This window comes from Hippocampus guttulatus, chromosome 8, assembly GCF_054856545.1.
Source record: "Hippocampus guttulatus isolate MCC_2025c chromosome 8, RoL_Hgut_1.0, whole genome shotgun sequence".
NCBI classification, from domain to species: domain Eukaryota; kingdom Metazoa; phylum Chordata; class Actinopteri; order Syngnathiformes; family Syngnathidae; genus Hippocampus; species Hippocampus guttulatus.
This window is the reverse complement of record NC_141268.1, coordinates 13,446,502-13,457,938: the sequence shown is the minus strand read 5'-3', so window position 1 is coordinate 13,457,938 and position 11,437 is coordinate 13,446,502. Positions and strand designations below refer to the sequence as shown.

The following is an 11,437-nucleotide window of genomic DNA, read 5'->3' as shown; positions in this document are numbered from 1 at the left end:
ACAGGCATCCCTTATTAACAGTATTTATTTATTTATTTTCCCAAGATGGCGCCCGAGTAGGCAGCCTTCGGCAAGTGCTCTTCAAGAGCCTTGCTTTTTTGTTCTTTTTTGGTATTTTTGTCTTTTGTTTTGTCACATGTTGTTTGTTGTTTCATCGTGTGGACCTGATATGGACTGTTTTCAGCGTTTTTTGGCCACGACATTCGTCAAAGGAGAAGTATCTGTGCTTGGTGGTTGCGCCTTCTCGGCAGCACGCCTGTACCAGCACAGATGTTGATTGGGAGGAATGTCGGCGTCATTGACTGTTGGTGCTGGACAGACCTGGGGTGCTTGTGTTTTTTGCGCCTGTAATGGGCAGCATTTTTCACAACCCCGTTTTGTTCAGTGGCTATGTCGGCGCTGTTGGACAGTCGGCGTTGGTGCGGCTGGATGGATGGCTGCTGAAGTTGAGGATGAGGAGAGAGGAGCGTTGGCGCAGAGCGCCGATGCGTATTTGGAACTGAGAGTCGCCGCTTGGAATTGAAATGGATTTCCATGGGACAGGAGAAGTGAACCAATCTCTTTTTTCGTCAATGGATGCTACAGCTTCTTGTTGACTTTGAAACTTAGCTTGTAGCCGACGTGTGCACATTTTGAGCATGACGTCTCTGATCCACTGGTTAAAGGACACTTTGATTCTCTCCTCTTTCATCTCAAACTGCTTCAAACAACAAAGCGTGTGACGGAAAAGTGGTTAGGACTGCACGACTGTCCGTGTTTTATGTTATGTGTTGTGTTTATTATTTTACTTTATGTTAACTGTTTTGTGAAGCGCTTTGTTACAGCTGTCGCTGTTGTGAAAGCGCTATATAAATCAGCATGTATTGTATTGTATTGTATTGTATTGTATTTGTTCCAGTCATTTGTCCTCCTTAATGAAATGTTTTCCTACACTGACGTCAGTTTTTCTTACAGCGTTTTGCTAACATGCAGACATTTGTGATACATTTGTGTGTTGAGGATCCCCATGCTCATGATTTGCATATTTGATGAGGTGCTTTCGGCAGCGGTCTCCAACCACAGGGCCGTGGGCCGACACTGGTCCATTGAGCATTTATTCGCTTTCCTGTACACCCAAAGGGACTAAACAAGAAATATTTTATTGGTCATTATAGTCTGAAAGAAGTTTTAATTTGCAAATCAGGTGAATTCACCTGTGCCTCATGAGATGTCAAACTGCTCATCATAGGAACATGACGCAAAAAAATTACTAAAAAAGCTTTTTCAGAAAGAGGAAAATACCAAATGATGAGATTCAAAAAAAATAGCGTAAAATTTTACTCCCCAAAACTGAATTTAAGAGATGATATCAGCTGTCCTCAAAATACAGGTTCATTGCTACAGATCATTGTCATGAATCAAACCCGCTCAAAGTGGCGACAAGCTCGCCAATGAAATAACAAATCTTTAAAAACGGAACCAAAGAGGATAAAATACCTTTATTCCATTTCCAACATCCTACCTTCGTCAAGCAGGAGGCAATGGGTAAGTAAGTATCATGTAAAGACTCACTGGAGAGGGAGACAAACACGTAAAAGTGGTAAAGTTCCATTTTATTCACGTCACAACACCAGCGCTCTGTGATACGGGAGCATTTGGAAGCAAATGAGCAAATTTTGATTTTCCAATTGAGGTTTTATATTCAAGAAGGCCAAAAATAATGGAAAGTTTATACAAATATTTTAAGTCTAAATATATATCGCAGACACCAAAATAGTTTTTTCATCTTCATAATGTGGTTCGCTCTCGTTTATTTTAACATGATCACAGAGTACATATAAGTAAGTATATGTTAATCAGACATTTGGTGCATTATGGTGTTGCAATTCACACAATCCTCCCCTGAAGCAGTGGGCGGCTTTCTCCAGGCGACTGTCGCATCAGCAAGTTCCACAGCAACAAAGGCACTGATGTGACTGCAGAGCTGCCGCCATTGTTGTCTTCTGTCATGGGCTGGTACTGCTTGAACCGCCTGGTTGAAGCCAAAAACAGATGAGAGGTCATGATATTTCACAGTACAGATGTGAGTGCGTGTGTGCGTGTGTGTGTGTGTGTGTGTGTGTGCGTGTGCGTGTGCGTGTGCGTGTGTGCGTGTGTGTGCGTGTGTGTGTGCGTGTGTGTGTGTGTGTGTGTGTGTGTGTGTGTGTGTAGGTTTTAATGTGAAACTGACTTTTTTGCTAGCTAGCTAGCTCGGTTAATTTTTGTTATGATGGGTATTACATTTGAGTTAGGATTGATACTTTTTATGACATCCATTTTCTATGTTGCTTATTTTGTTAATGGTTATGATAGAGGCTGACATCATGAATGAATGAATCCCTGTCATTTTTGGGGCAAATGTGAACGAGGAATTGAGTTGGAATGGAGCGTGTCGGCCGCATGAACCACCGTATTCCCAGTGACCTTGTTTATGACCTGATGAAATAAATAACTACGGTACTTATCTTCTACAAGGTTGGTAGAAGGCCTGCAGTCGTTGGGCATAATTGTACATGAGGAATTCAGCTGCACTAAAGTTCACAATGTTTACCATGCCCGATTCATAACATGAAATATACGGTCAAAGTAAAAAAACAAAACAAAAACATATTTAAGCCTTTCATGCATCCTGTAACCTGATAACATGATAAGCTGTCCACTGTAGTAACCGTGAAAGGGTTAATTTTTTTGTAATTGGTCTAATAGAAATGTGATGTTATTCGTCGTGATTTCGAGCTGTCATGTCCGACAGTAACGCATATTGCATGCAAAATTCCATCCAACATTTCTGCTTGTAACTGTGAAATCATGTGGAAATGCATTGCACGTAGGTACAGTTTGTTTCCTTGGCTCCAGCGTTCCAATTTTGTCCATTTCTGAAACTTCTGACTTCCAAAACCTCCCCCTGCCCCATCATTGACATCACAGATGGCAAAATCTAAATCTTGGTGAAGCTACTCAATCTTGGTTTTAGCTTTTATCTTAATGGCCCAAAATCTGGTGGCTCACCGATACATCAACCCGATACAGCAGACCACGCAGGCAATAACCATCACACCCAGGATGATGGCAGCAGTTCCAGCTGGGGAACCACCAGAGGCTGTGATGGGAAGCAAATGACACAAATGAGTAAACAATTAAATCAATGAGTGACTTTAATAAGTGTTTCATTCACGCACCAAGTGCCACGCTGACACGAGCGCTTGCCATGGCGAGACTGACATCATTGGTCAAGGAGACATTGAGACAGAAAACCCCGGAGTCATTGAAGAACTGGCGAAGGACCATTTGGCAGTCAGAAGAGGGTGCGGCCGCGCTGCAGACAGTATCCACTGGTGTGATGCAGTCAGCATCCGAAATGACTGTGCAGACCTCACTTGGTAAACTGCGGGGAAGATCATTGGATTCAGAAAACATCGACAATGTGATGTATCAAACATCTTGTATTCGCAGAGGCAGCTCTGCTGTCAGAGAGATGTCAAGTTAACAATGACAACAACTAGACAGAATGGTCAGATTTCGTCTGCACTTTTTAGTCCTGTGTCTGAAAATCGTCACAGTCAGGCGCGCGTACACTTTGCGTCCAAATATGGTCGATTTGATGCTTATTCACAAATGGATACGATTAGTCAGACCCCTTGCGGGTCTTTTATTTTGACCAATCTTAAGTGTCAAAAATGGCTTGATCTCTTTGACAATGTGATGTGAATGTCTTAACAAATGTGTGCGAGTATTTCTGTTTTTTTTCTCTATAAGGGATTGTATTGAAGAAGTAAGAAATCTGTCCATCAATATGCCTATTTTATTGCTTTTATTTTATTACATTACTTTATTTCTTAATGCGCTTAAAAGCAAATTTTTTCATAATTTGATTAGCTATGGCACATGCTTAGCCACTCAAATTCTCAGAGTAATAGCAACTATATTAAGTAAATAATGCACGTTTGTGTGCGTAGAGCTTTCGCTCCTAAATCTATTCCATCACGTAACTGGTATTATATTCCACGTGATTCAGCCGTACCATGTTTTAATGCATACTGTGTAATCCCTTACCTTCCTTGACAGCTCACAGTGATATCCACGGCATTCTGAGCCAGCTCAGTGGACAGTGACACAACATTAGAGATTTGTACAATCTCGACACTTTCAATTCCCTCTGCATGATGAAAAAAAAAACAGAGCATCATGAGCCCACGCTGTTTCTATTGAGCTTATTCACGCGTGGAATCAAGTAACATGACTTACGGACGACGTCGACAGAGGTGGCGAGGGAGCCATAACGGTAGACCATGCAGTTGGCTGAAACTTCCGGTGCTTGTCTTTTGACCACCACAAGGGCAATTTGTGCTGGATCTGTTTCAACCTCAGCTTGAACTTCCCCTTCGGTTAGAACCTCTTCATCGCCGGCTGAAATCAAAGTTGCACAGTGGAGATTTTGCATTGAGACTGGTTGTCCGGTCTGTCTTGATTAGTACACTGTGTTTTGAAGAAACTAGAATTCAAAAAGGACACAGATGTGGCGATGCATAACAGGCTGGAATATTCTCCTATTATGTTTAGAGCTAATACAGAGCAGTGTACAGTGAATATGGAGTAATTATATGATATCGTCTGTCATTCAAAAGGCAGCATATGTCTGGCTTTTGGGCACTACGGCACAAATTCTGCCGAGCAACAAGTGGCCACTCAAACATGACTTGACCCGGGCATACTTATGGTTTGGCATCCATGGATTCACATATTGGCCGATTTTCTTTCCTTTTCTATATTATTATTTTTATTTTTTTTTTACTTAGGGAGCCAACTCACATTTTTCGTAGACTGGCAGTTTATCCCCTATTCCTCAACAAAATATTTTTGTAATGGTCCACTTTCAAGGGTCCACCGTATTATGCTTTGAAAAGCACAGCCGACAACAAAACCAGATACTTGAGTTTTACAGCATGTGCCCTACCTGAGTGCCGGTGCCGTACTATTTTCTAAATATTAAAAAAAAAAAAAAGAAAGAAAAAAGTCACTTATGAGGCCTAGATTTTTTTTTTAAACACACCTTCTGGAGCGACCGTGGCAACATCATTGTCAGTCTGAGTAATTTCTGCCTCAGCATCAGCTGCCTCTGCTTCTTCTGCAGTGGTACTCTCAGTGGCTGCGGCGACTACAACATTCTCAGTAGGGGCTGTTTCAGTTTGGACCGCCTCTGTAGCATCCTCAGAAGCAGCAGCCACCTCTTCTTCTGCCACTATGGTTACTTCAGTGACAACGGCTTCTGGGAGGACTGTAGCTGCTACATCTACTGCAATTTCTTCTCCCTCTGCGACTGGGGCGACGGTAGCATCTGCGGCAACCTCGGGCACATTCTCTGCAGTTTCATCCACAGCCGCAGTTTCAACCTCTGTTGTGTCTTCAGCTTCAGGTTGAAGAGGTGCAGTGGTTGCCAACTCGCTGGCATCAGCATCCTCAGTAGCAACGTCAACCTCTGGGGCCGGAGCAGGAGTGGCAGCTGGATCTTGTTCTGCTGTAGCAACGGCTGCATCAATTGGTGCAGGTGCTGCCGAGACAGCTTCCAATTCCTCCGTCCCTCCATCAATTGCGGCATCTGCGTCGTCTGTGTTAGTGGCGGCTGCGGCCGGCTGCACAGAGGCCTCGACCGGAGTGGCGTCAGGGACAGGCGCATCGGCTGCTGCTGCTGGGTCAATGTCAGGGGCAGGTATATCTGCCGCCGCTGGGTCGGCTGCTGGGGTCACAACTACAGCCGGTATAGCAGGTGCAACAGGAACTCCTGATGGAAAAGTGCAATGTCAGCTCCAAGCTTCAGTTCAATTCAGCCATGACATGAGAATTTTTTTTTCCTCATGTGAATCCAATGTCAATGATTCCTTTAGAAATTTGAGCTCAAGTGTGAACGTTCATATCAATATGGAACAATAAACGCAATCAATTAGATCCAACATACTATGCCACCACAAAGACAATGAAGTTCAGCTTTGGTTGACACTGCTGAAAGGTATTATACTGTACATCCATTTATTTTCTATAGTGCTTATTCTGACTAAGGCACTTTTCCAGTTTTAAGGTACTGATTAATGCAAAGGGCTACCAGTTTGATGCACACTTTTGAAATAATTATTGCTCAAAGCACCTTTAGCTGGACTACCCTAAGAAATTAAAATTCCACAGAGGAAGGCCAGCAACAGTGTGCAAGGACAGTGCACGTTACTGTATTGGGATCGATTTCTATTATTTTGGTTACCTTATCCAGCAACAGGAGAGGGTCCAAATATTATGCACTAAATCGTGTCATATGAAAAAAGATCCTTGACAGTGGCAAGTGCAAATTAAAACCACAACCATAAACATAATGTTATATTTAAAATATATATTTTTGATACAACTCTTGCATTGAAACTCATTAGATTGTGCAGGTGTACTTAATATTGTGGCCAGCCATTGTATATACCTGACCATTTCTTTATATCAGAAATAGGAAATATAGTTATTTATAGGTGCAGAATGCCTACACTTAACATTAGATGGTTTTTCTCTCTTTTCTTTTACAAGGTCGTCATTTTTATTGCCCAGACATGAATTTTAATGCGACTACAGTGTATCTGGGTGAAGGATGACATTGCCATAAAACCCATCATGTTGCTCATGTACTTCATGTAATAGCCTGTGACCACTTCCCTGAGTGTTAACCTTTCCACATTTAAAAATCTTACCGGCTGAGGGGTTTACGCAACCAGTGGGGATGCTCGCCATCAGGACCACTTGTGGTTTGAAGGTCCCGACTGCCAGGTATGTGTGCGTGACAGTGCGCTCCCTGGAGATCAGAGTTCCGGTGCTGTCTCCAAAGTCCCAACTAAAGGTGATATCAGCACTACTCAAGTACTGGCTGGGATCATGAAGATTCACGCTGAACGCAATGGCCCGGTTCTGGATGAAGTTTGAGTCGTCTTGGTTGATGTCATTGACTTGAGCCAGGGATACAGTGAAGGGAACTTGGTCTGATAATGCAAAGATATAGTACAGATGTCATTATAAGACATAAGACAAAATATGAAAGATCCAACGTGGTGTGTTGGGTCACCCGTGATGGTGAAGACGGTGGAGGCGTAGCCAAGGGGAATGAACTTGTTTTTTCCACGGCAGTGATAGATGATCACTTCCATGCTGTAGGAGCCCAGGGAGACATCATCTGTTGAGATGGTGAGCGAAGAGGAGGGTCCATCTGCCACCTGCCAGTACTTTCCTGAAACATGTAATCATAAATATGAGTCATATATGCCGGCTCAATTATTGTAAGTGCCACGGTGTGAAGATAGGTTTCAGTATCAAAACATAAACTCTCTAGCCTAACCTAACCTAATTGTATTAAAAATGAAGATAGAGTTGTAAGATTATATGCATTTTGCCACAATATCGCTATTTTCATATTTATAGTGATACTCCAGTTGCCTGTTGTTCCCCTGAAACTAGTGTAGCCAGTCGAGTTTTTTTTAAATGTCATGGTTTGATCTTTTTTGCTGCAATAGCCTTACCCCATGTCTTCCAAACATACACATAGCGGGGCTTCCTGTCCCGGGTCCTTGTGAAAGGCGTGCCATCAGGGAAGACCCCAGTCAACTCATTACTTTGGTCTGGATACACAGCCTGGCCTGCTTGATACTGTTGACCTGCAAATGATGTTCAAATGATAACGGCACCCAATAGTTTTAGTTGCTTCGGTGTTTGCTTTTGTGGTAAGTTTGTAGAATCAGCCCTACTTTGGGATCTTACAACTGACGGACTTACCATCAATTGTGCAGTTTTGTGCCCAGACCACCTGCCCATCAGCAAGCACAGTTTGGTTTGGCGGGAAAACAAGATTAATACTAAAGGTTGATTTTGCTCCGAGCAGCGTGGGCGCGTCGTTCTTCAGATCAAATGTGACTGCACCACCTGAAAAAGACAAAGACGAAGAAAATCACTTGACATTGTTTTCTTTGTCAGAGAGAATAAATTGTAGATCTTCTCAAGAGCAAATGATCGTCCTCACCAGACCAGCAATTTCTGAATCTGGGGTCTCCATCCTTCCACACGGGATACATGCGGGAGTTCCATGAGCGGTAACGGGTGAACTGACTTCGAGGCACTGGAAGGAGAATCGTTTACCATTAAAATGCTGTCATATACTTTTTTAAAAAAAAACTTTATATGTAAATACTGCCAAATACTGTAAAAGCATTGAGTATGATACTGTGTAACTTTACCCACAAACCTGTACGATACTTGACCACAGCACAATATGACAGGTAGGTAACCGTATTTTTAAACCGGATATTAGTGCGATGGAATGAAACGAACAAATTATCTGAACATATACACCTGCCTATCGAGGTAACAGAGAACGAGAAGCGGTCAATGATTTTGGTGTTAAGGAGGGTGGGGGTTTGAGGCTGTGCGAATCACACGACCTGCAATCCCCCTCAAGCCTTTTCATGTGACCATCAGCTGAGCAGCCACATCAGTAATCTTCACTCCATGGGAGATCCCACACCCTTGCCTTTCCGTGTGTGTATTTGCCTTACAGTTTGACAAATTCTGGTTGATAGACTTCCAGATAATCAGTGTAATGTTATATTTACACAGGAATGGAACCAGGAGCGTCATTATATTTCCTTTTGAAGTTGACTGGACAGGTCCAGATGCACCAGAAATTTTGTTACATTTAAATACACTTGAATACAAAATCAAACACTAGCATTAAATATGAAGATTATTTTGGATAAAAACGTGTAATTATTCCAGTTATTAAAAATATGGCTATATTGTGTGCCCAATTCTATTCATCTATCCTGTCATATGTTTTGGTTGTGCCAGTGTGACGCAAGGTGTGAAATTTTAAATTTCTCCCTTAATTTGTTATCCAAACAATATCATCAAAAGGACTGACATGCTTGAAACCAATGAGACGTATCATGTGAGGAATCGTATTAGTCATGGTAATTAACGAGTCTTGCTTGTTTATTTTAACTTGAGAGTCACATTAGTTTAAGAGATGATGTGATGAGTATACAAAAGGAGAAAGCATGAAAGCACAAATTTGATCAAAACTAATCATCTGACTTACTTTGTGCTGTGGTAGATGTCCAGGCCAAAGCCATCAGCAGCAGTAGCACCAGAGTCTTCATCCTTTCTTTGGTTGTGTGTCTTGTCCCAGAAACCCCGAACCTCACCAACTGCTCCTCAACCCAAACGCAACACCGACAGAGACTTTGGAAAAGTCCTCTCACTCTCTTTAAGAAGCTCCTGAACCCAAATTATCATAAGCATTCTTCGACCCTCTTACATCACTGCTGGTCTGTAAACAGGCACCGCCCCCCTTTTTGTACAGATTTTTTTTTTTTGCATTGAGAGTCATGAAGTCATTTTTAATTTTCATTTGTAATTTTGTAATGTACTGTAGATGATTCCATTTTTTTTAGAACAGTGAATGTCAAGTGTTTTTCGAGACTTGTAGCGGACTAGTTCTGGGTTGTTCTGGTGGTCCTCAGTTTACCACGGTGGCAACATACAAGGTTTTGAGGTTACGAATGGTGTACAATGAACTAGTCTGTGCAGCGGAGCAAGAAGATGTGATAACATGGCTACAGAAGGCCACCTCAGTTATCACTTAATCAGGTGTTCTGAAATGCACTTTGAATAAGTAAGCATGTACAGTTATGTTTAAAAACATGACATTTGTTTTCAAAGGCTATTTTTGAACAATAGCATTAATTTATTGCTCTTGACTTTTATAAATGTTAGCAAGAATAGGAAAATATGGGTCCCAGTGTCACAGCTGTTGAGAACCACTGTTTTAGGTAAGTAAAAGTGAAAATCAATATATAATTTTATGCATAATTACCAGGGACGGCTCTACGATTTTTCTTTGCCTCTTGGGGCTGAAGTGGGGCTTGACCGTTACATAGGGGGGCTGAGAAAAGAAATTGTAACTATATTTTATAATTTCAAATAAAATGCTAGAGATTTTAAAAATGAGGATTAATGACAGGACTATAGCACCCTCCCTGCACATTCCACATTAAGATCTCATGCCTGTGTCTGACGTATTACTTTTCAGCTATGTGTGTGTGCATGGGTGTCACAAGATGAAAGGTCAAATGGCAAATCAATGGAATCCATTTATTTCCAAAGCCATCTTTTTGAACACTGGCTGTCCACCTGAGGCTACTCTTACAATTGGTCACCAGAAGCACAGGCACACTCGTGCTCCAGTTAACAGGATAGTTCTCCTTTTTGACATAGTTTCATTCATAAGAAAACAAGTATTCATTAGTGCTGGTATTCATGAAATTTTCGTTAAACGTAGTCCACAGGAGAAAATGCCATATTTTTGTGAAATTTCTTACATTAATTTTGTTAATAAAAAGAAGCAAATGTCACCAACAACATCACCTGTGTGCTGAGAATGTACACTAAGATACAATAAAATCCTTGTATTTTCTACTAGTACATGATGGTGAATGGTGGTTCCTCACAACTACTTGCTCCCAAGAGTCTCATGCTTGCCAGACTGTGAGGCTGCACTGCATGTGACCTCGTGTGCAAACCAAGTTCAGGACGGATCCTTCCCACAGAGCACATGACTGCACAATGCACAAACCACTAAGTGCAGCATTAACTCCTCTGGACTTTCCAGGAAAATATCTACATTAAATTCAATTTCAATTCAAATCAATTCAATTAAATGTATGTTCTTTTATCATCAAGCACTACCTGAAAATTCTTCGCGCTCAATGTTCCACCATCAACAGTAAAGTACAATAACGCAGTAAGCCAACATTTTAATAAAAAAAAAAAATTCTTAGGCTGCTGTAACATTTTGCACTGTTTGAACATTAACACTATGCTTCAATATATGAAAATAAAGATGTCCTTAACTCCATTCATCCATTTTCCGATCCGCTTATCCTCACAAGGGTTGCTGGAGCCTATCCCAGCCGTCTTCGGGCAGTAGGCAGGGGACACCCTGAACTGGTTGCCAGCCAATCGCAGGGCACATAGAGACGAACAACCATCCACACTCACACCTAGGGACAATGTAGAGTGTTCAATCAGCCTGCCAAGCATGTTTTTGGAATGTGGGAGGAAACCGGAGTCCCCGGAGAAAACCCACGCAGGCCCGAGGAGAACATGCAAACTCCACACAGGAAGGCCGGAGCTGGAATTGGACCTCTGCACTGTGAGGTCGACGGGCTAAATACTGGACCAGCGGGCCGCCTGTCCTTAAGTCGTTATTTAATTTAATTTATGGCGCATATAAGCTTTTAAAAAAGCACATAAATGTCTAAAAACAAACCGCTCTTAAAAACGGAATTTAACTGAACTGTGCTTAATAATGTAGTGTACTTGAAAACTGTGTAGGGGGCGCAGCAAC

The 11,437-nt window shown here is 41.9% G+C and overlaps 1 protein-coding gene across 1 annotated transcript; it reads right to left on the bottom strand.

The window, feature by feature from the left end:
• Positions 1-1,571: 1,571 nt before the first annotated feature.
• On the bottom strand, positions 1,572-9,331 carry pmela (premelanosome protein a). The gene is made up of 12 exons (XM_086118695.1): positions 9,128-9,331; positions 8,054-8,149; positions 7,810-7,956; positions 7,557-7,691; positions 7,106-7,267; positions 6,738-7,022; positions 5,069-5,797; positions 4,264-4,425; positions 4,072-4,174; positions 3,198-3,403; positions 3,028-3,118; positions 1,572-2,011 (listed from the first exon to the last, which is right to left on the bottom strand). Exons 1-12 carry the CDS (start codon positions 9,186-9,188, stop codon positions 1,867-1,869), a joined length of 2,322 nt encoding a protein of 773 aa, XP_085974821.1. The 5' UTR covers positions 9,189-9,331; the 3' UTR covers positions 1,572-1,866.
• Positions 9,332-11,437: the final 2,106 nt, after the last annotated feature.